Here is a 25,799-nt window from a genome sequence, read left to right on the forward strand (position 1 = left end):
CCACTACAGTCACACTAAGTAAACTCCGATTATTACAGCGCATGAAAAGATACGATAAATCTGCAAGTGAGTCGTGGTAATTTGCGGTAATCGTGGTCGATAAGAGTGAAAAACGGCCAGCCATTAAACCCGAGATGAAGAAAAATATTGGCAACGCGAGAGTTTCGCCTGCGTTTGTTAAATGGAGCGATGAAATTGAAAATAACCCAAACGCCCCAAGCAGCAATGGCAAAGACAGTTCCAGTCCAGAACATGGCGAAAGCTCTACAACGAGTTCTGTAAAAACCCTAAGGACACAGACTACCGATCGAAGCATTTCGGAATCGAAGATTAGTACGTCGAATGTGAAGGTTGCTTTCGCTAAGGATAATTCACACAACAATACACAGACTAGTAAAATGAGACTTATATTCACATCAATGGGCAAGTTGGTGTGTTTGCCCTCTTGTTTCAAGGTAGAGTTTGCTTCTCGTCAGCTGGAAGAGATCTACCAACGTTATTACTGTCGGCAAAAACTCGACAGAATTCTGTACATAATATTACTGGATTTTGTGGTCAATTTATGTCTGATCGCAATGTACTCCACAGTTTTTAACAAATCCAGCCCAACGCAAGTCAGTCGACTTATTGTCACTTGTACGTTTTGTGCAATCAACCTTTCGTTCATCGTACTGTATTTTTTGAAGCTATTTCCTCCTCGAATTTTCAAATGGCTACCTTATATAGTGTGGTTTACTGTATTTTTCCAGTTACAAGTGGACTTAGCAATTGGATACGACCCTCTGGTGCCGAGCGATTCTGTGGGGATGTTCGCTTTTTTTATGTTTATATCAAATGTAATGTTACCCGCAAGTTTGCCCTTATGTACAGCGCTGGCAATGCTTGCGGGAATGGGACACATTGTTGTCACCAGCATATTCGCCAAACAAAATCGAGAGTTTTTTGGGAGGCAGGTAAGTGAGTGTTCTTACATATAATTCACAATCTGTGGTTGGAAGGTCAACAAAATATCATTTCCGGGGATACACGAGGGAACTTCTCATTTTTATCTTCTTCCTGAAAAACTATTAACCCTCTTTGCTACGTCTGGTCAATCCACTTTACTCGGAAACTCGAGAGTGGCTGCGATATGCCGAGTGCTTACAATATTCTCGTCAATGTTGGCGTGATTATCAATCTTTTGTAACATAAAGGTTTTATGCAGTTGTTTTGGCGTCGATGAGATATTTTGCCGATAAATTAAACCCGCCCGCCAGCCGTTCTACCTGTTTTTAGGAACAAACACGAACCAAGCCACAAATACGAGAAGGGTTACACCAAAATTAAAACAAAACAGAAGAAGGCGCCCTGAACTCTGTGCGCCTTTTTCAAACGTAGTCGTTATCAGATCGAATCGACCCCCGCCGAAGAGAGAACGTAAACTAAGACAGTGAATGGTTTTCAAATTTGTATTCTAGTTATTAATGCGTTGCCTAGCTTGTTGTGAACGAAACGTTAGCCACTGAAGGGCTTTTTGAACAACGCTGTTCTTTTCAGGCGCCGTATTTACAATGAAAAATCTCCGTATTATTATACCAACATCTTTATTAGTGCAAATAAGCGAACCATGCTTCATTAAATTAAACCTTGGGATATCCTTCGCAACGGAAACTGTCTGTTTTTAGCTTAGATTTCGGACAGACTGCTCTCTGGCTCACATTCGCGAAAATAGCGCGTCTATTTCGACATATTTCGAAATATCCAGTCTCTGTTGCTGATACTCCCGGGTAAGTTTATTGTGATTGGACAAATCGGCACTTGAAAACAGTAAGCCGAAACAAAAAGTCGGAAAAACCGACATTTTCTGCCAGAAGCTAGTTGTCGCTTTTTACCATTTGAATTTTGTCTTAAATGCCTTGTTCAAACAAAATTTCGTAGTATTTAATTTCATCGCACGTTTAAATTCACACTCAAATCGCAAACTTAAAAAATAAAACTATTGTGGTGAATAACAATTTGAGCCTCGGATAATGTATTCACTACAATTATGTATGGTCTTTTGCCTAGCAACAGCGCTAATTGAATTCCACTGTCGGGAAGCACTCTTGTTTAAAATACCTCGTTTTTCACTGAGTTCAACGCATTACTAAAAGATTTCTCGTCGAGGTAATTGCAAACACAAATTTCTGCGATAAACAACATTTAAGTTTATAGTTTTGATATATTGAGTCTAATATCGTTTCCGTGTTTTTGGCTTTTTAATGAAAGTCTTTTGCGAGTGGGTTTGTTTACAAAATCTATCGTCGATAATGACTGAAGACTTATAAGTTTGTCACCGGGCAGGTTATGTGCGTCAGTCATCCACCTCAACCAATCACAGGCCTCGTCATAAATTTATCATGATGATGTAATACGAGTAATGGATTATTTCGTAAAAGAAAGAGCAATCGTTGAAAGAACGGGAAGTTAATTCCTGAACCGAATCTGATGTCAATCGATGCCACAACCCCTAAATTAAACACCTTTTAAAATATGTTTCAAATTGACCATTTTCTCATGCTGATATCTAAATGTTGTTAATCTTAGTTTCTAATTACGAAACATTCGTTTCGATAATATCATGATTTCCTATTCATTTCACGTTAAAAAAACTGGAAAATATAAGTTTAATGCTCACAGCGGAATCTTAAAGACATATCAAACTGCGTCATCGCAATCACCTCTAACAATCACCAAAAAATGTCTATTTCTTGACGGCTTTTTTTTCAAGAATTCGTCGCACATAACATTCCCGGTGGCGTGCACGCAATGTTTTAATTGCACCTTCTAAATCCTTGAAACTGTTGTGCTCGACCCTACATACAGAAGAAGAATCTGTTGTTGCAAAACCGTGTGTAACAATTCAACACGAGTCCACTATGAACGCCATCTGCAACGCTGCATGTAATTCCATGCCACACACTTTTTGGTTTCCCTTTTCTTTTAAACACCACAGTTTTGATTTCCCTTTCTTTAACCTAAATACTCTATTTGACGGCCCTTTTCTTGACCTAAACACCACATTTTTGACTTCCTTTTTCTAAAAATAAAAGCACTGACCAAACAGCTGCATCAGTCTGTTTTGTGTGAATCAATTTAGTGTTGTTTTTGTCCATTCGTGCGAATGAAACTGATCAGTGCACTCAATGTGGCGTGTCATATTCAATCGTTAACTCTTGTCCAGACTATGTATACAGAAAAGAGTGAAAAAAACTCCCCGCTACAGCTAGTTTTTGATGAAGGTCTATTAAAAGAGTATCGTATATTCCGCAAACAGCCATATTTTGGTCATTCGAAACCGCAGACCGCGGTTTCGGTTTTTAGAACGAAACGAAGGCCCTACTATTAGGACGATTATCATCATCACCTATCTTTTAACAGTACGTAACAATGAAAATATTGAAGGGGCGCAGCCAGGATAAAACATGGTAAAAATTTAAAACGATCTCTGGCTGAAACGATTAAAATATTACAAGCTTTCGACTGCCTGAACTACAGTCACACGATCACCCTATTGACTTTGAAAATGCGAACTGTCATTGATAAAGGCGGTTTTAGAACAAGAAAGGCAGTGGAAGCATGGCATACCAAACTGATTCCCAATGCGGACACAATTTATGTCCACTACCTGGACAATATAACATTCTTTTTAACAAACATTCATAATTTGCATTTTCATTATTTCGCAATTTCACGCGTTTTTATTCATTTTTTTCTTTGTCCATCGTTTCTTGCCATTTACATTTTACCCGCCGAAGACTGTAGTTCAGGCAGTCGAAAGCTTGTAATTTTTTAATCGTTTCAGCCAGAGATCGTTTTAAATTTTTACCAAATACGAAACACTCTTTACGACATGTAATGCTAGCTCAGTAATCGTGTCTCTCCTCAGAAAGACCAAATTGTTCCTAAGCAAATTTTTTCTTACTCCATTCAGTAAACAGTGAACAAAACGTTTTGACGAATAATGGGCTGTTCGCAAACACAAAGATTGCTCGAGATGTTTGAATGACCGTCACAAAAACACGCAAAAACCGAAAACAGCGAGCAAAATTTAGGATTTCTCCAACCCCGCGATAAATTCTTAGCCGTAAACCACCAGATAAATCTCAATTAAGGGACCGTTCATTTTTTATGAGGGAGGGGGGGCTGGTGGGATTTGGGAAGCACCATTTAAAAATCACATGACCCCCCCTCAGCTTACCAATTTTTTCACATGCCCCCCCCCCCCTTATAGCGGTAATTTTTTGGGATGACCCCCACCCCCAAAGAAAAAATTGACCAAACAATATTTAGATTTCAACTTTTTTAATATTTCTCTATTATCCCCCTACTTCACGTTATTGTGCTCACTATGAAGACAATATTTACAATCCCTATACTACAGAGAGCTGTTGTTTAAAAAACAAATCAAAAGAAAGAGAAGTCAAGTTATGGCTCGCCCTGAGCGTGTGGCATTTGGGCTCTCATTGGCATCTTCCTCATCTGAATTGATGAATGCAAGAATGACGTCACTTGGGTCATCTTCTCCCCCAGAGTCAATGGCATCACTGTCATACTCATCATTGTCACTTTCATCCGTTTCACTGCTGTCAGCACTTGCCCTGTTGTCATTTTGTGTCAATGTCCTGGCATTTCTCAGTGTTGGTTGGCCAGCTCTGAGAGGACTCTTCTGCTGCAAGCATGAATGTCTTACAATTGCCTTTACTTTCTCACTCTTGCTGCTTTTCAAATGCTGCTTCAGCCCGAGGTGGTTCAAGTACTTGTTTAGTTCTGGAACACGTAGCGTTTTAAGCTTGGTTAGATCTTCGCACAACTCAGTCCAAGGATAATCCTCATATGATTTATCTTTTGCGTCCCTACTTAACTTTGCCTTTTCTTCTGCTCTCTTTTTCCTTTTAATTTCCAGCACTTCAAGATGCTGAAGATAATCCACCACAAACTTTGATTTGACAATAAACTTATCTGCAAATAGAGCAACGCTCTCTGGTTGAGATAAAACCAGCCTGCCACTTCCATGCTCTTTCTTCGCTTGGACCCTTAGCTGCCAGTCATCTGGATCACGCCCTTCTTTTGGGGTCTTCTGGTAGGGGAGGTAGTGGTATTCCGGTAGGCAGGAATGGTCAGGAACTGGTTTAAGAAAAAGAAGCAATCTTTCTAAGTGCGGATGGCCGTTCAGAAAGGGCGAGTGAGTTTTCCATGCCAGGGTACCAGTTGAAGCCCAGTGATGGAAGAAAACTGAACTTCTCCATCAAAGAACACAGGGCAATGGTGGAAAAGTTGAATGTCATATTGAAAGATGTAAAGGAACACGATTCCACACTCTTTCAGTCCAATGGGCTTGCTTTAAAGCAGGGCGAAGAATTTGCCCACAGTTTTAATGTAAAACAGATCAAATGTATAGAAGCTAAGTTGACGAAGGTCACGCAGGACATGGAAGCATTGGAAAATAAGAAGAGCAATTATAACAGCATATTCAAGGGCATACTCAAACAGCACATCAACAAAAGGAGAAGGAAAAAAGAAAACCGCAGAGAGTCAAATGAAAGAAAGAGGAAGCGGACTGAAAACAAAGTCCAACGAGTTTATGGAATCTGTGTTGGAAACCCGCTAGGAAATGATCTTCCACAATGCCTTGAAGAGTGTATTAAGGTTGAGGATGTTGCCACGTCGTTATTTAGAAGAGATGGGCCATACGTCGCACAGCTCTTGGAAGGGAATTATTTCACCAATGCTGCAAGAAGCAGAATCACCACCAACCTTGAGCAGGAAGTCAGAGATTGTGTTTACACCTTCATGTACCCTGAAGAGTACACTCTGACGGAAAGCATTGCTGCTTCTTGCAGCATTGGTGAAAGAGACTCCCATAGCAGCACAAGCGGCGACGAAGAACTCGACGACAGCGAAGATGAAGATGAGTGCCAGTGAGAGTTGCATTCCAAAATAACTGTGTTAAATACTTTGTTTCAGTACCTACAAATGCTTTTTGTCGCCAAACGTTTTTTTAAAGCAGAAGGAAAGTTTGTAATAAATTTGTATCCTGCCTTCTATGTTTATTCTATAGCAATTTCTTTGATATTCAGACATTATGCCATTTTAAAGTTTTACTAAAATATTTCGCGTGACCCCCCCTTTTTTCCTTATTTTTTTGGGATGGCCCCCCCTCGAAAGCCATTTTTTTTCGCATGGTCCCCCCCCAAATCCCACTAGCCCCCCCTACCTTATAAAAAATGAACGGTCCCTAATGTACTCGAAAATCGTCACTCAAAATTGGCTTAAACCGACAAACCGCCGGAATATAATACACCCTGCACGATCCGACTATCAATTTTATTTTCATTGCCAGACTCGACGATCTCTGATGTACATCTGTTCTTGACTGGCAGGGATCTGTCTTTATTTGCCCAAAATTAAACGTCGTCTCGAGCTCTCTAGTTACTTACGCACTTATTGACAACACAGCTATTTCCTTTTAATCATTTTATAAATTTAAATCGATCACGTTCGGCCTAATTCAAATCAACCCCAGCTGGTTTCAGGACTCAGTAAAACAGTTTATACTTTTGAAAATTGTCGCCAGCTGTAAAGACAACAGGGCAAAACAAATATCAATACACCTCATACAGATCAATACAGATCAATACATTTCATAAATGGCGTTTGTAATTAAAACTTGGTGGCGCTGTCTGATCTAAGCAGCTTAAATGATAGGCAATATTTTGCCTGAGGTCTCAGTCTTAAGCAGTGACGCCACCGAATGAACACCAGTTTTGTTGCCCACTCCTTCCCAGACTTTGTGCAGGCAGCGAGGCAGGAAAGAACGCCTAGAGACTAGACTGGGTACGAGGCTGTTCAATTCCGAGTCCAGTTGTCATGTCTTTGGGTGTGATATTCTCACAGTACCGGTTCTGTCTATTTAGGACTGTGAATTATCTTATAAGCTGCGTTTCACAACCATGCCATAGATTTTGAACTAAAAAGGGCTGAATGCATATGTAATTTCAACTTTGTTTTTATCAACAGATGGGTGCAAACATTTTGCTGTTTGTTTGTAGTAACATTCTTGGTGCTATAGACTTTTACATCGCCGACAGGAGGCAGAGAAGATCGGTTCTGGAAACGAGGCAATCATTAGAAGTTAAAATAACTTTAGAGTCGGAGAATCGTCAGCAGGTTTGTTACTTAGCAACACCGCTGACTTTAATTTCTAGTATACAAACCCGGGCTCCGTTGCTGAAGTCCTTAGAATGTCTGCAATTTTTATCGCTCTTCAAACCATCTTTAAGCTCATTTTGTTCCTGTTTTTCTTTTAGTTGCAAAAACAAAAACAAAACACAAAAAAGGTCATACCATTTGTTTTTATTCGTACAATTGAAATAAGTAATATGGACATAATGATGAAATAATTTCGTCAATATTATGTAGACTTAGTTGTTTTTTAGACCCGAGGCGTTCTCTATTTTCAGTATCAAAAGTCGACATCACATTATTTCCCTTTGTTGTTTTTAGAGACGATTGCTTCACTCCGTTCTTCCCAAACACGTGGCTACAGAAATGGCAGATGACATCGAAGCTGATGGCAAAATTTTGAAAGATGGTTCCTTTAATAAACTCTACATCAAACGACACGAGGAGTGCAGGTGTTTTGAATTTGACCTTGTACTTTACTAAAAGTACTATAGGTACAGCACTGTTCTGCCCGGGACTACATTGCACGTTAGCTGATGTTAATTCTAGCGAACAACTAACTATAAAACCAGAACTGTAGCAGCTCTCGTAAGCTTGTAATTCTCTTCATTGTTAGCCGCTGTTATTGTTTTGGGGCTTGGGGCATTTTTTCTGTTGTTTGTTCTATTGTTCTCTCAAATGGTAGCAAGACATTTATGTGAGACCTTACGAGAGCTACTACTTCACCCCATAAAACTCGTGCATTGTGATTAAACAATGCTGCAACCCTGTTCCGGACTAGTGCGAAAACTTATTTATAATGAAATCAAATCTTGAATACCGGTGGTGGACCCCCATTTAATGGAGACGGGGTTGCTCATTGTACCTTTTAGCAGTTTTGGTGCCTCTTAGGGTATTCGGCCTCAAAGGGTCCACAGCGGGAGCTTTTTCGAAACCTTTTAGGGTACTGAGCCGAATAAGACATGACAGGAGATGTATTTTGTATTAGAATTAGTGCCTCTTAGGGGCTCTTTTCAAAATTTCTGACGAGCACACCCCTCTTCTTTATACGGGAGTCCTTACCCCTCCTCTCTCGGGTCTTGAATAAGGATCATTCTAAAACTTTGCAAAATTCTTCCGTAAACTAACTGACCACGCCCACTGACAGGAATGCTACCTAAACTGTCCAAATATCGATTTTAATCGCCCATCTTTTACAATGTTCTGCAGTATTTTGTTTGCCGATATTGTTGGATTTACGGAACTCTCATCTAAATGTACCGCAGAGGAACTAATCATTACTCTCAATGAGTTATTTGCCAACTTCGACAAGATTGGAACGGTAAGTTTATGACGGGTACGTCTAGATTAGTAATTGCCACATAATTATTTTATCTCACTGGCGTTGAGAGCTTATTTTTTTCAGTATAGACCGTATGAGATTTCCTATGATCGCTCTGTCGTCCTAGATGAGAATTAAATGACTTACCAAATGATTCGAACTAATTTCAGAACTCTGAAGCCCAGTGCACAGTGCATCAACGAAAACCCATCGATTGAAGCTCATGGACAAAAACGTATTGATGTAGAATTTGAACTGAGAGCAAACAAACCATGCAAAGTGGGGGAAACGTAACCAGTAGTTAGCGAGAGGAAAGTCACGTGAACTAACCGTGTCCTGAAACAAAACAATTGAAAAACACAACAAAAGCAAACCAATTTGAACGCGTAATTCATCACGGAGAGCGGTTTATAGTAGTGATCGCTCAGTGACGAATAGCACTTAAGGAAACTGCTTTGTGGCTAATGGAATCTCATTCCTTTGATATTTTTCAGAAAAATTGCTGTCAGAGAATCAAAATTCTAGGAGACTGTTACTATTGCATCGCGGGCCTGGACGACAACAAGGCACATGCGCAATGCGCTGTTGAGATGGGCCGGGATATGATCTCTCACATTGCGTGAGTAACCATGGTTACACTGTTTTGTAATCTATGGAGGCAACTACGTCGTACCTTAACATAGTAATGCGTAAATATATTCTTGTTGGCTACGCTACTGTCTATCTATATATTCTGTTTTAGACTCTTGATAGTGAGTAGCCTAGCAGTGTGCGGCTGTTAACAAAATGGCGTTTTCGCAATTGTTTGTGAAGAGGATTTACATAAAGTTTTGAACGACTAGTAGATTTATACTAAAACAATCAGGACTTTCGCTCACGGTTTCTATGCGTGATAGTTGACTTGGGCGAATAATCTCATTGTTAAATATATATCACAAGGCCATTTTTCTTTGTCGGAACAAAACGGAGAGTACTTGTAAAGAGGAGCACTGGGACTGAGTGAGGCAAGGGTGCCTTAAGCCACACTTACCTTTCTCTCGACCTCTCCAAACATCTGGCTGCATTCATAACGCCATAAACAAACACTAAGTATGAAGCAATTTTTTTTAAAAAATAGAAGAAATTTGAGCAACCTTGTTATTCTCTTTGTGTGGTTCTGTTTCTTTGCAGCAAGGTACGTAGGCAAACTGGAGTCAAAACACTAGACATGCGCGTTGGAATCCACACTGGGTCCGTGCTCGCGGGGGTCCTGGGAAAGATCAAGTGGCAATTTGATGCGTGGTCAAATGACGTCACGCTGGCCAATAGTATGGAGTCTGGAGGAATACCAGGGTTTGTAGAAATCTCTTTTTATTATTCAAATACTGTTACAGGACAGCTTGACTTGTGATTCATTTTTCGACCACAGGTAATTAAAGTGAGCAAATTAGTGTACTGTTACGACTTGCCGCTTTTGGTCTCTCTGGTGAAGAAATTCACGTCTTTTGGTTGGTGTCTCTCTTTAAAAGGCGCTCCTTTAGAGACAATCAATCCTGACGCGTTCTCAAGTGCTCTTAATACGCCTTAATTCCATGACTTTCCTACAAGTTTCTCCTCGTCTGCTGGAAGATGATTTCGACTTTTGCAACTCTAAGCTCGTTATTGAGAGTTCGAGGGATGGAGAGTTCAAGAAAACATATTGTCCATTAACTGCCGTCGACCTTTCTCGTTTGATCCCTCCATTAGACTTTTAGGACTTTCTTCGTGACGTTTTAAAGAGTTTCTTTTGTAATCTTGATCTGCAGTTGATTAAGAATTTTGGCGTCTTTTTCTCCAGTTTACTATAACAGTTAACTTTGTTCCATACACAGACGTGTTCACATATCGGAGTCTACGTACAACTGTGTCAAACTGGATTATGAAGTAGAACCTGGTGAAGGACACACTAGAAATGATTTCATTAAAGAACAAGGCATCAAAACGTATCTGGTAGTGAAAAAGAAAAACGATGGCAGTAACAAAAATCCGAAGCTATCTTCTATGAACGAGGTAAGTGTTGCGCTGTCATAAATATCTTGTAATTATACATGCAACTTTGATGAAGTGAAAAAACGTTCTTTGAAGTTTCCTGGAATTGGAAACATTATTGCGATAACATAATTTCCAAAATATTATTTCCTTGGTGCAAACAGAGAAGAGCTCGCTGTGGAAGCAAAATGTCTTGAAAAAGTTTAAAATATTATTTGTTTCTCAGAAACAGAATCTTATTCTTGGTAGGAAATGTTTCGTATTTGCGCAAACGAAAACCATAGAGAAAAACATTGTTTCCACAACGATATTTCTTCGTTTGGGGGAGCCTTAACGGACGTACCTTAATGCTCAAACGCACCTAAGAAAATTTACGTTAGCAGATTTACAGACAGATTATTTCAACAAGGGATTTCGTCTGTCACATATTGAATTGGTTTCCAAGAAATCCGTGCAAAAAATAACTACAATTACATTTAAAAATATTGATATATTACAATACTTAGTATGAGTGTTATGTGCTATTTTGGCGACAAAGTGTGGGTAGATACTTTCTGAATGACTCGATAGACTGATCTGATTTCAATAGGATTTGATCTTATTTGGAAGAGAATTTCACAATCTAGCCCAACTGTATACAAAAAAACGCTTTTTTAAGATTCAGTTCTAGGTCTCAGGAGTGCTAAATTGTAGCTAGAGTCTCTGAGGTTGTAAGAACTTCCATCACATTAACGTATTTTTAGGAGAGTGATGACGCCACGTGGTTGATGGAGCCTTCTTCGAAAGAAGCGAGACGAACTTCATCGCCAATCATGGAACTTATTAACTCCACTACACACTGGGAAGTGGGTGATAAGGACAGTATTATCAACAAGGAAGAGATGGAGTTTAGAAGAGTTTCATTGTTTGATGTGAGTAAAAGAATTATATGAATATAGCTTAAAGAGGTCCGGGGTTGAGATCTATTAAAAATGAGTTGACATTTTACACATCCAGTGACATTTGTAGTCGTTTCATGTCTTCCTCAAAGTTGAATTAACTTAGAAACAGAGAAATCTCGTTACGAGTTTCTGTTAAAACAGCGTTTTAGAGGCTGAACTACCAAAAAAATGTCTTCATTGTGGTAAATTTTCTCAGTAAAAGAGTAATACATGTAACATGAATGTCGAAAAGCAAATGGTTTTGCATTGCTGCAAAATACGATTGGCTAAAAACTCGCGCCACTTTTTCATCCAATCAGATGTAAACCAAACTCAATCGTGATTCGCTCGCACACGTTTCCCGCGCTTTGCGTCGGCTACATATGTTAACTTGAAGTTTTGATTGGTTTCTTGGATTGCCTGTGTCCATTGTGATTGGATAACACTCAGTTGAAGAGTAATAAATTTGTTTTCTTATTTCAGGAGGGCGAGTCGGAGAAGTCTGATTCCTGTACAACAACAAGGTCAGTGAAGCTATGTGTGACTCAGTCTGCGTTTCAAAAATCACGGTTGCTTCTTTGTTCAGAGAGACAGAGAGCCCCCCTATCGCTCTATTGAAGCTCCCTAGTCTCGTCAGTGTTGTCTCATCTGGTCATAGATGCGGGCATTAAAACGGCTGATTAAAACAAGGGGCTCTAAGTTAACGATAATTATTATCACTATGTAGAGCATTTTGGCGCATTTTGCGGGCTAAAATGGAGAATTTGAGCCGTTAAAATGTATTTTATGAATGAATTTTCTTATGTATGAATACATGTACTATATTTCAGAAAGCTTCAGCTTAGTTAACATTTGTTGATGAAAATTGCTCACCAGTTTACGCTTTTTTCTTTGCTTTATTTAACAGCGAACGAAGTCTCAATAAACTGTTGTCAGACGTTCTCGATGAGCGAGCAGGCGGGTAGGAAGATTTGAAAAATTTATACAACAATTACAAATATTCCTACATTCCTTGCCCAAACATTTTCACAATTACATGTATACTGTATCAACTTACCTGACTTTGTTTGTTTGTTTTTTTTCAGGGTAAAGGAGAAAATGAATCCCTTTACTCTTCGATTCCTCGAACCTGACAGCGAGTTCCAGGTAAATCAGGATTTTACTGTCCAAATAATTAATCAAATAGATGGTGAAAGAATTCGAAATTCGCCTGGATGCATACATGTTAGACCATCGCCGGCTTTCCCGCTTCCAGTAATTTTTTGAAAAGTTCTGGAAACCTCCGCGGGAAAGAGATGGCGACTGGTACATTTACCCATAATTCGTAGAGCACGAAAACTTTAACACCATTCAGAAAAACGTACAGAAAAGTTCTAAAATCTTCAAACCTAGCATACACAATGCCGTAAGCACGGGCGGCTTTCCTTGTATTTTATGGGCAGTGTAAGATTCGCGAGATATTGTGGTAAAATGTACAGCCGCCATCTTTTTTTCCTATTGAGGATTAAATAACTACCACTCACTTGGAATTCTGGGTAATGAGAGGCACTGTTATGTCAAGTACATGACATAAGGATCCCGAACAGGGCTTAAATCCCTACACCTTGGCAAATTCAAACATACTAACCACACCTTTGGGTCCCATTATTTGAAATGAGAGTTACCTACAGAACATTGATGTTCTTGTAGGTATAGAAATACAGCATTCAGAATTTGTCGTTACAGTGGAGTTATAGTCGATTGACACCTGTCAAAACAAAGTATCCGCTGACCAGTATCTCGCGACCGCATCGCGGGCTCATGTTTTTAGGTCACGTCCCTTTTTAAGTTGACGGCTTCCCAGGTTCTGGTTCTCGATTGGTTCGCAGGCTCAAGGCAGGTTGACTTATTGTAATCAGGAGCTCCGCTTTTAGGCTTAACTAAATCTTGTATTTGTATTTTGTCGCCCACAGTACGCCCTGGAGAAGCAGGAAATGAGCGGCGAGTCCCTTATTTGTCTTTGTATTATCATCGTCTTCTGTTTCTTCGTGGAACTCACAATTTTTCCAAGGTTGTTATATTTCTATCTATTCATTGTATACGGCAATAGGGGAGTGTTAGATGGAGTGTGTGGGTGGTGAAGGGGGGATTAAACTAGTCAAAAGGACGGAGGGGTGGTGGGGTATAACCACGGAGAAAAACAAACCTTTAGACTTCTTCTCTTGTGCTAATTTGAATTTTCATCAATATTTGAGCCACAATTTTCAACCGTTACTGATGTCTACTGTATGCAAAATTATTTCCCTAAATGCAAAGACCTAGTACTGTAGGTCGCTCATATGTCATTTTTTCACACAGGTCTTTGAGAAACGATTTGACGTTTTCTGTGGGAGTGGTGTTGCTACTTATCCCTACCATCATTACAATTGCTGCCAGCTGTCCAAAGGTAAGAAAGAAGCATGCAGAGGAACATAGTCATGCCATCATTTAGCGTGTTTAAAACTCCACGTTTTAATACCTAACTTTTGGCTTCAGAGTTTCAAAGCGACCTATCCTTAGCCTTAAATTCGTTTCTACGCACCACGTCTCTACGTTTCGCTTCAAAATTCTCTGAACTTACGAACTTTCTTCGCGAGCTTCGTGAACTAACTAACATACTAACTATCAGAAACAGTAAAGTAAAAAAAACACTTGTTCACAGAAATGTTATGTGTACGCGAAACTTGCTAGAGTAGTTAGATGAACTAATTCAGTAGTTCAAACTCACTAACAAGCGCCCTTAACATTACCGGCCGGCGCGCACACAAGAGACACGGTCAGCGTGATTTCTGGGGAAGTTTCCAGATCTCAAAGCACAAATGCAACCTTTCAAACATTGTTTGAATTTGTAGAACATAACTCAAAAACAGTATGAACCATTAGGGAGCCGTGAGTTTAGATCCTCACGATGAATAGAACGAAAATGGATGACAATACTTGTTTCACGGTCACGTTTGAAGTGGGAGGTCCACTTACTGGATTTTGAAATTTGGTCCAAGATGAAAATTTTTATTTAGTTCAAACCCCAATTACAAGGTCTCAAGTTCTTAATTTTTCTTCAACCTCAAAAGATTTCCCCATTTGTTTAGAAATTGAGACAATGACTAATTTCCCGTTATCGTTCCGTTAATTTCTCTATTACAGTATTTCCCCAAATTTTTAGTGGAGTTTTCAAATGTTCTGGATGGGAGTAAACCAGCTCGAACCCTTCTGGCCGCCCTTAGTGTGACCTTATTGGCTGGCTCGGAGTTGATTGACATGGTAAGTTAGTGCAGATTTTACGATTTGCTCAATTAAGATTTTGAGCGACAAACATAGTCTTAGAGAACTTTAGGCAAGCCTTTGCAGCCAAAACATGATCAGAAATATCTTTGGCTCACCAATTTAACGTTTCTCCTCTCTTTTATTGCCAACGACAACAATAATATCTAACCACTTTGACAAAGTTGCTACAGAACGTATATTATCTTGGTAGCGGATGAACCTCCCAAATTCAGAAATACGCTATATATTTTCGTAAGCTGATTTTGCGGTGTGCCACAAGCTATGACGAAATCCTGGCAAAAAAACCTAACAGCTTTATTTATCTATTTCTATTCTCCTTGTTTCCTCTCAAGCTTGGTTGTGAAACACGTACACTAGACGAAGAAGCTGTGGCACTGAGATACAACAGATCAGAGCCTCTGAATCCCTCCAGTCCAGCCTGTGAATATCCGCAGGTGTGTATAAAACTCAGCTTTACAACAGTATAGTTTTCTACTTGCACAGTTGTAGTCTAATTAACAATTAGATTATGAGTTCGACTATCACCTCATAGAAATCAAGAACGAATAATCTAATTGTTTTAGTAGAATTCTAACCGCAATTAACGGAAATAACGGTTTCTAATTCTTTTTCTACGCATTATTAAACTTTATGCTTTAACAAAATCGCGCGGATTGAATTGTATTGGAGTTCTGCAGTTGTTTACACGCGGGCACCCGTTATTTTAATAATTTCAAGTTTTGACGTCAAAATACCGTTAATGACCTTCTTTTAGTGTTCTCAGGAATTTATTTGTCTATTTGCATCTAAACTTTCCTCCAAAACTTCGGAAAAAGAAAAAGCGCTGCATTCCCTAGACGACCGATAGCCACTGCACTCTAATAAACAGTGAGAATATGAGCTCGAGATTTCTATAACGCATGGAAATCGAGAGTGAATAATCTAATTGGTTTAGTATAAATCTCCCAATCGTTCAAAACTTTATCTAAATCCTCTTCACAGACACTTCGAAAACGCCAAGAAGCGGCCCTCGTTTTGTTAACAAGGGCACACTGCTACGCTACTCACTATCTATCACAGAATAGATGGTGAGTAGTGTAGCCAATCAGAGAACGGCATTCGCGATAGAACGCTGGTAGATTTGACCTAACAATAAGTCTTAGCTAGTGGCGCTCATAGAAAACGCGGACGAATAACCTCATTAGTCAGTTAGATCATAAGCTTGTAATTTCAATTCAATTTCAAGTTACTTCTTATACTTACTTGTTTTCACTATTTGTTTGTTCCCAGTATTTCTCGTATAATGGCATCCTGATTCTGGTGGGGATCTCGGTTCTAGTCCAACTCAGCCACTCCCTGAAGGTTTTACTGACTCTGGGGGTGGTGATTGCTTATTGCATCATGAACCTCTCTGCCAAGCATCAAATCTACGACAATTACGATACTTATGTGCACTTCAACAACCAGTGAGTATTCAATTTACTTATTTTATACGTTTAAAATATTTCGCTGGATCCCACTCGCTCAAAGGACATTATTCGATCCATTAAATCAAGTAGTAACTGGGGTTTGCTCAGATCAGTAAATAGTACTTTACCTGATTGGAATGCCCTGCCTATGGACATAAAAAAACTTCCTTTGAATACTTTTAGAATGTCGTTACTTGATACGTTTAAATTTTAAAAGTGATCTTCCAGCTTTACTTCCAATTCTTATTAATACTTGGATTTAATTGTGATTAGTTTTAAAATTTCTACTCTATTTTACCTTAGTTACTGAGGACTTCCCTAACAACCACGCAATGTGACGGGATCTTTCTCCATAAGGATTATTTATTATTATTATTAATCCTAGTGAAAATAATAACTTATTATGCTGATGATTTACTCTCGTTAAATATGTACTTGAATTACATATTTAACCAGTGTAAATCATCAGCATAAGCTGTTATCAAAGAGCGCCCTGGGCAACTAATAATGACAAAAATATAAGAATATTATCAATATTTTCTTGGTGGTAGAGAGGATTAATTTACTTAACTCATCGCTCATACAGTGAGCAAAAAACTTATATTACTTGCCTAAAATTTCGGACATTTAATTTTCAGACACTTTTGGTCTCATTTGGGACAAATTTCGGACAAACATTTCGGACACTCTGCTGAAACATAGCTAAAGTAAATTCACGCCAACAAAACACGAATTACACTGGAGTAACATCAAAAGATGATAGTTTTACTGCGCCGTCAAGGTTTTACGGATACACCCACGAGAAAATAACACAAATTCTATCAAGCCTTTGCGTCTCGCAAACATTGTCTCAGTTCGCTCCTTAAAGGCAACTAAGAGCTTTGTAGCTACTTCAAAGTTTTATACTCTGCTGTAAATATTTCGGACGCCTAAAATTCCGGACAGTTTTATTTTCGGACACTTTTTTTTGTCCGAAATTAAAATTTTCCGAAATTTTTGCTTGTAATGAATGTGAATTGAATACGAGGCTGAAAAATTTCTTGAAAGTGTCAAATAGCAGCGTTTACTATACGTTTCGGCCTCAGTCCTTCTTCATCAGTATGTGAAATGAATGAACCTCGTATGCCCGAAACGTCCAGTAAACTTTACTATTCGACACCTTCAAGAGACGTTTCAGCGTCATGTTAGTTTAAAATTAATTATATTGCTTTCCCTTTCCTTTCTTGCAAGGCGCACATCATTCGTACCAAAGAAATACTTTTCATCAGTCATCATATTGCTGAGTTTTCTTATCCTTGTTCTTCATGGACGACAGGTAAGACTTTTAGAACACTCTGTTACGCCCCTCCCTAATGACTAATACTCTCCTAAAGTTGGTTAATTAAGTGTTAAGACCAGGAGCCATAATCGGGGACGAAGACCGTAAGTCCTGGGATCCGCGCGCACCTATGATACGGGACAGTTTTACAGCATGTACGCGCGTGTTCCGCACGTGATGGCGCAAATTGTTCTAAAAATAGCAAAATTGTCCCACATCATAGGGACAGCCCCAATATTAGAAATGGCGCGCGCTTACGGTCTCCGTCTCAGATTATGGCTCCTGATGAGACATATATCCTTTGTAGTTTGATATGGCGGCTTTATCTTTTTATGGTTTAAACTTCTGTCAAATAAACGCTCGAACATGGACCAAAAGTTGCTCTTACCTCTGTTTCAAAACGAGTCTTGGTGTACAACCTTTCAAATGAAATTGAGTTTTTCTTGTACGTTCATTGTCATGCAAATCAGACTCATTTCGATATAAAAGGTTGTGTACCAGGACTCGTTTTGAAAAAGAGGTAAAAAGCAACTCGAAAATGGCTTATATTTTATTAGTCCATATATGTAAAAACAGTTTGACTTTGTATGCTACTGCAGATACAACACACGTGCGCGCACGTGTTAGACCCGCCTATGAGTAAAACTAATCAGTGAGTTTCCATTTCAGGTTGAACGCACTGCTCGACTGCTGTTTTTGTGGAAAATGGAGGTACATTTTAGTCTACTACTGACTTCATATTTTGTTAGGCATTTCCTCCGGCAAAAATTTTAGTACATGTATATGCTATCAATCCATCACTTTCCTTTAGATCTGGGCATAGCAATTTTTCTTGGACAATTCTGTCCAAGGGGAAAGGCGCAATGAGGTTAACAGTATGTGAATCACCAACCCGTGAGACAAGGCCAGGTCGCAACATCGGAAGCTACGCGCCCTAATCTTCATACCTTAGGAAACTCTCTTGCTTTGCTCAAAGAATTACGAATTTCACGGTTAAGTGTTCGTTTTATTTTGCAGGCATTTGAAAAGAAGACCGAAGTGGAAAACATTCGTGGAAGAAATAGAAAGCTGGTGGACAACATTTTACCAGAACACGTGGCTGACTACTTCCTTCAGCATCAGAGTAAAGATGAAACGGTAACTAAACTAAACGTGCGTGCAGTGTTGTAGTGGAAACCTAAATCCCCCAAAACAGTCCCTAACTACTGTGCAAGGAATTAAAGTTGCAACTAACCATAAGAATGAAAGCATGTTTCCCGCTTTCGGCTACAAAAAACGGGGGAAATCCGAAACACGCCAAGTTATGATTGGTTTCAAGTTTGTGCGAGGTTGATCGAGGAAAAAAATTAGAAAATATAAATTGAATTCAGGAGCCATAGCCACACCAGCCTTAGCTGGTTTTCATGCCGGTCCTCTGTCCCGGTCGAATTGGAATTTGGAGATGTTGGTTTTTGTGGAAGGAGGAAAACCGGAGAACCCGGAGAAAAACCCTCAGAGCAAGGCGAGAACCAACAACAAACTCAACCCATGCACATATGGCACCGAGCCGGAATCGAAGCTGTGCCACATTGGTGGGAGGCGTGCGCTCTCATCACTGCGGCGATCCCAGCGATGCTTCCCAAAAACGGACAATGAAGACGCTGGTTGGTCTTTATAGGTGACTTTAGGTGTGTGACTGTGAAACTGTAGAGGGCGCCCGAGTTCCTCCTAAAAAATGCGCCTCTCCTAAAGATATGGACTGACATTACTATTTTGTCAAAGAGGAGAGTGATTTAAAAAAGGGTTTCTTGTATAAAGACAATTTTATCTAAGAAGTAAATGAATTTTGGAAACCCCTAGACAACGAAATACAGTTTATGCTCAATATATGTTAAAAGCAGGAGAGCTTTGCCAGTTATATAGCTTTATTATATCAAGTGAAAGTGTTGTGTGACATATGTTCCTTGTGTGACCGTGACAGGAGCTGTACAGCCACTCCTATAAGTATGTGACAGTCATCTTTGCATCGATCCCAAACTTTGACGAGTTTTACTCCGAGGATCAAATCAATGATGGTGGAAAGGAGTGCATTCGGTTCTTGAACGAGATAATCAACGATTTTGACGAGGTACGAGTAGTTCACAGTCACAGCCGGGTAGATTTTGAATCAATGTTCTGTACATATAAAGCCTATAGCTTTACATTCCCTGGGCTTCCTTGACATATATATTGATATGTTGTAAATATATTTATAAAAGGCAAAAATAAAACAAGAACAAGAACAATGCCGGTTTTCAAGTTTTGGCGCGATTTCAAAAAGGCGGATCGAAAGAAATCAAATGCATTCGGGATTTAAAATTTAGAAATTGTGTTATTTAGTTGAAGAGTATTCGGAAAAGGCTGGGGAGGATACAGGATTTTAGAGAAGGGAGTTCGAGATACAGACTGCCAAAGGCGGTCCCCTGTAGCTGTAGGTTGCGGGGGCATCCTCTCCCGTAAATTCTTTTGTAATTAAGGTCCTCGGAAGTGGAGCCAAGGCCAAGTCAGTGTGTTATAATGTCTCATTTTTTTTTAATTTAGGGGTTCGATCCAACCTCCCCCCAAACCCCCGCCGCCCCCCTCCCCCCAGATCCGCCCCAGAAAGGACAAAAACCCAGCAGGAAGTGACTGTGACTAGCGATCAAAGCTCTTGAAAAACACAGGGCTAATGTTAAAAGTATATATGGATCGGATTCTCGTCAAATGCTGCTAACAACCCTTCTGCAACATTTTAATCAATGTTGACATGGTTTTATTATGAAGAAATGGATACATCTATTACAAATGTAAGCGCAAAATTGGTGATCTCGTTAAGTATTTTATCTTTCTCTTCACTGCGGCCAGAATTTGAGGATCAATGAAAGGTTTGAAAACGATACTGGCTAGGTTCCCGAGCAAAATAATAGCTCAGACTTAAAATGAACATCGCTTTTTCACAGGTTTTGTCAGAGCCGAGATTTCGAAGTATCGAGAAAATAAAGACCATCAAGAGCACTTACATGGCTGCTGCTGGACTCAGGCCAGAATACGAGGTAAAACAAACAAAAAAACAAACGAATTCTGCTTTGAGAACTCGGAAAGTCGTGGGTTCTCCTTTACGGAAGCCTCTTCTTAGGAAAAATATTTTAAGCAAGACAAGAGCTGGTCTATCGAACAACACAAAATTGCCAATTCACGTGACAAAAGGTAACGTAAATCGTAAAGGATCCAAACGCCCTATTATTGAATTGTTGTCAAAATTTTGTAATACCCTGTTGTTTTGTTGAGCACTAGCCAGCAAGATTTTAACAGTTTTGTCTAAAATGAAAGGGATGAGCGAAGAAAGGAAATTGCCTTTGTTAACTAATGAAACTGAAATTGACCGCAAATCTTGATTGAATTAAATCCTGCTTTGAACATTCGGGTGCTAACGTTTACTGTTTGTTTAGTCCCAGGACTTCGAACACTGGCAGCAACTGGTGGAAGTGGTGGATTTTGCACTAGCTTTACGAGACAAACTGGAATCTATCAATCAAGAGTGCTTCAATCAATTTGTTCTTAGAGTCGGTAAGTACACATTCCAATGACAGGGAATCTCATATGACTTCATTTGCCATCATCGATCACAGGCCATCAACGAAAACGGCGGGAAAAGTAACGTAACCTAAACAACCTTGTGTTTGGCTTGTACCCTGTTGGCCGAAAGAATCAAATCTCGTTTCTGATTGGTTTAAGGGGCTGCGTTCTACTTTATTAACCCAATGGCAGATCTTCTCAAATGCAACTCAGAAAGTAACTGTAAAAGAGGAAATTTTTGAAACATCCAAAGTGTTTATGCTTTCTAGTCGTAATGCAAAGCTAAATACCGTATTTATTCGAATAAGCGCCCAACCTCGAATTAGCGCCCACCTCGAATAAGTGCCCACTCTCAAGGTTCAAACATTTATGTTGTGTTGGTATGTGTTTTGTTTTTCAGGAATCTGTCAAGGACCTGTTGTGGCCGGAGTAATTGGCGCCAAAAAGCCTCACTATGACATCTGGGGTAACACGGTGAATGTGGCGAGTAGAATGGAAAGTACCGGAAAAGCCGGTTATATGCAGGTTTGTATTAGTTTTTGAGTGTTGTTATTTTTCCAGTTTAATTATTCCTTAAAATGTGTTTCTCAATTAGAATGCTTGCAATACAACCATATGTCATTTGTTGAACAGGTGCTCTTTAAAGGAACTCAGTAACGGTATTTTGAGTTATTTTGGACACATGCAAAATTACCTTTAAATTGAGGGAAACCTGGAAATGATAGTCAAGTTACTAAGATAGAATAATAATGAATAATGATAATAATGAACCATAAAAAACAAGGATCGATGGTTAAGGATGGGGAGGATTAACACGGATTACAAACGACGAAACTTGAAAAATTTAAGCTAAACTTTTTAAGATGCGCAAACCGTAAGGTGCCCCCTTTGTTGATGGACTAAGAGGCGTTCAAAACCTTTTCCAGTCTCGCCGTGTCTTAAATTCACGCATCAATTAAAAGTAATAATCATGATGCTGAACTCTTTGCCATTTCACTCGATCCTGGTAATAACACCTTCATTTTCCCTTTTTTTAGGTGACAGAACAGACATATGAGATTTTGAAAGACAAAGGCTTCAGTTTTATTTACCGCGGTCCAGTGAAAGTCAAAGGGAAAGGACAACTTGTGACCTACTACCTCACTGGAAGGGAACCCAAGAAACAACAACTAACCTTGCCAAATATGGTGGCATTTTGACGTGACTCGTCACGTCACATCGAGGAAGTGTCATGTCACGCCATCTATACGTTACCAACAACAACTCAACTTGCCAAATATGGTGGCATTTTGACGTGACTTGTCACGTCACATCAAGGAAGTGTCATGTCACGCCATCTATACGTTACCTATCATCTAGAGTTTTGAAACCACACGTAAAACCTAAATCGGAGCTGTGTGAAACAGAAGTAGCCAGTTGTTAATGCGAATAGAATATTTTGTATCAGATGGGTTTATACGCCGAATGAATTGCAGAGAGATTGTAATAATTAGACTTTGTGACTGCATAATGAAACGTACGCCTGATAAATTGGCGATGCATCATATGTGGGACCTGGTAACAAATAACAATTCCCATCCCCAGAGCCTCCTTAACGAGATCTTAAAAAGAGTCGTACTGGGGACAAGAATGCTAAATAACACAGAATATGCACGATTAGGCGCAGTTTTTGCGCTGTTTGTATTAACCTGAGTCAGTTTTAAGTGATTTGAATATCACTTTTACGACATTTTAAGATTAAAATCCTCGTGTAAATATTAGAAATTAAACGAATGTAAATATATTTGCATGAAGGGAAATCTACCGAGCCTGTTCTTTAATCTGTTGTTAGGAAGAAATGGCTTCTCGATTTCTGTGCCAGTAAGCAAGTAAGGTGAGATTACATGAGATCCTACGTAGAGTGATAGAGCCACCCGAAGCCTTCCTAAGACCAGCGCTATGAGCTTTATTCACGAATGCTCCTGTATGATCAACTCATTTCATTTTTCATGAAAAAAAAAAAAAAAAAGAAAAAAAAAACCAACAAAAAAATATGCCTCTAATCTGGCGTTTTTATCTAGGGAGTTATTGGTGGGTGAAACGCCTATATTTTATCGACCACGCCCATAGATTTTAAAGAAAAATTTAGGTAAGTGTATAGATATTGAAAATAACTTCCAAGTACCCAATCGTTGTGGAGGCGCGGTGGCTTCGTGGTTAGTGCGCTTGACTCCGTATAGGGCGGTCCGAGTTCAAGTCCTGGCCATTGACATTGTGATTGTAACACTGCGATGGACTAGCATCCCCTCCATGGGGAGTAGTCGCTTCATGAATTGGGCAGCGATCTAAGCTGGTTGAATTTGAGAGGCTGTACTTTTTTTCCTTTAAAACAAGAAGCATTACATCTTCTTTTGGTTATTACATTTTCCGTGATGTTACGTTAAAATGTTATCTTGACGTTTGGCTGGAATTAGCTGAGAAATATTTAACAATTAGACCCGTAGCTATAGACGCGTGGCCCTTGAGGGCGAAGGGTCTAATTGTTTTAGTATCACCCAACTAGTCGGACAGAAAAGGCAATAATAAAGTTGGCAAATGGAAGTTGAAGAAATATTTATTTGGGAATAAAACGAAAGAAAGCGTCACACTCGATTGCGCCAATTTCGCTACTCGAGGACTATTACTAATAGTCCTCTAGTAGCGTAGCCAATGAAAATGCAGGATTTGCATTAGTCCACTAGTTGGGTGATACTAAATACTGTTAGTACTTATGTCTTCGTTTCGCCCTGACTAATCGCCCCTGGTTCTCCAACATCTCAAGCACTGTAAAGTTTGCCTGATCTGTCTTTCGGCAAACTATGGAGTCATCGGGCTGGGCGTCTCCCATTGCTATCATCCTTTCAGAGCTAGTTTGATTTATTCACTTTGAGCTGATATTTTCAATAAATTCGTTACGCTTTCTGAAATACTGAGAGCCTCTCATTTCAGTTTGTTCCAGGCCTCTCGCCAGCTCGCCTCGCTCGCCGATTCATCCCTCGCGTCTTCGTCATCAGCTCGTGTCGCAGCGCAGGAGGGCCTGCTTTCGGGCTAATGGTTGAGATAAATACTTCGTCAACAGCTGCAAATTACTGGTCTCCATTAGCATTTGACCAAAGAGAATATGAGATGCTTAGCAGTTTTTTTTTTTATTGTGAGAGTATGGCCTGAATCACGCATTATGCTATTGTGCACTCCACATGTCACGTTCCTGCTTGATGAGCGTGACACATTGTATTCGATCTGTTTAATGTTGTTGTTACAGCTTTCGGGACATGAAGCTGGATCAACATTTTCCTATTCCTTATCTTGAAGAAAATGAAGTGCAAGTGTTGTACAATGGAATACTACCACAGGCAGCCCACGCTCAGGATGTGGGCGTCTTTATCACTTTACGAAAAAGCGACATGTAGGCGAACCTCTATTACGCGGCCAGTTATCAAAGTCCCGAAATTATTGTCTGTAGGATACGGTAAACGAAACTCCTATTAGCCAGCCACCTCTATTAAGTGGCCGCGGCCATCTTTTGGTGGTCTCCGATGAAGGCTTTCAATTGTCGATCTTTACTTTACCTCTATTGAGCGGCCACCCAAAATATAAAACACGTAGTTTTACTTTGGTTTGAAGAAAGCGATAACAGACCAGAGTCCAATGACGACGTTAAAAACACGTTTATCTTAATTTTCTTGACGTAATTCCAAGTCCATCAGGAATTGAAACAGTAGGCTTTATTATATGTGCACCAGTAGTCACAAGCCTTCAAGCATGTTTGTATTTGAATGGAGTGACGTATCTACGGAGCTTCTTGCTAATTTCTGACGAACCCCATTAGGCACCGTGGCCACCTCCCATTTCCCTGAGGGTGACCGCTTAATAGGGTTCGACTGAATAAAAAGGTTCAACCCTAATACTGAATTATGTGGAGGCTATAAAAATATTAGTCTGTTTATGATCTTCGTTGTAAAAGATCTGATGGAAAATGCTGCTGTCGCTTTAAAGTGTAGGTATGGTAATAAAGTTGTCCTTTGTTCTCGCCTATGTTGTCTTCTTGTCGTTTGTTATTATGAGTTTACAGCCTTTTCGGCGGATTAGGGAATACACCCGAGGGTCCTGACTAATTATTAACTACACTCCATGCAATTACGTAGTCAGTGATTAAGGTTGACCTCTTATGATGATTATACGTCGCCATTTCGTAAGTGATAAAGACCTTTACGCACTGAGCTTGGCCTTCCTGTGATACCCCCCTCCCCCTTTGAAAGATTTCCATTTAGCCCGATGCTTGATTTTGTATACAGTTTATTTTATAGAACAGCGATCCTAAATGAAGCGAGTCTCACATATTGTTAGCATTATAGGGAAGATATTTGTTTACAAACATTGTTTTTGTTTTTTAATGTGGGTATCATGACGTCAGTACTACGTCAGCCATTGTTATTTTAAAATATGCCAACCAGAAACAAACGGTTCATTTGCTTTTATATGTAATTCCCTTTTAAAATCGCGTCATCAGATCTTAACAAGAACGAAGCAAGGGGCAAATTGTTTTTGTTTCGAAAAAATAACAAAATTCGTATTGCATTTGCGCCGAGGGGAAGTTCTAAGGGGTAACGAAACACGAGAAGACATCACATTATGGTAATTTGGCATTCTACAAATTCTCCTTTCAACACTGATCATGTCAAACTGCA

The 25,799-nt window shown here is 39.6% G+C and overlaps 1 protein-coding gene across 1 annotated transcript; it reads left to right on the forward strand.

The window, feature by feature from the left end:
• Positions 1 to 14: 14 nt before the first annotated feature.
• On the forward strand, positions 15 to 24,273 carry LOC145494450 (adenylate cyclase type 3-like). The gene is made up of 24 exons (XM_081473921.1): positions 15 to 953; positions 7,039 to 7,188; positions 7,525 to 7,655; positions 8,413 to 8,524; positions 9,019 to 9,143; positions 9,695 to 9,856; positions 10,375 to 10,552; positions 11,275 to 11,442; positions 11,935 to 11,975; positions 12,359 to 12,412; positions 12,537 to 12,597; positions 13,404 to 13,501; positions 13,789 to 13,876; positions 14,614 to 14,730; positions 15,087 to 15,188; positions 16,024 to 16,199; positions 17,433 to 17,517; positions 18,190 to 18,231; positions 18,538 to 18,657; positions 19,481 to 19,627; positions 20,478 to 20,570; positions 20,967 to 21,084; positions 21,494 to 21,618; positions 22,131 to 24,273. Exons 1-24 carry the CDS (start codon positions 135 to 137, stop codon positions 22,290 to 22,292), a joined length of 3,474 nt encoding a protein of 1,157 aa, XP_081330047.1. The 5' UTR covers positions 15 to 134; the 3' UTR covers positions 22,293 to 24,273.
• The last annotated feature ends 1,526 nt before the right edge of the window (positions 24,274 to 25,799 follow it).

Source organism: Orbicella franksi, chromosome 8, assembly GCF_964199315.1.
Source record: "Orbicella franksi chromosome 8, jaOrbFran1.1, whole genome shotgun sequence".
NCBI lineage: Eukaryota > Metazoa > Cnidaria > Anthozoa > Scleractinia > Merulinidae > Orbicella > Orbicella franksi.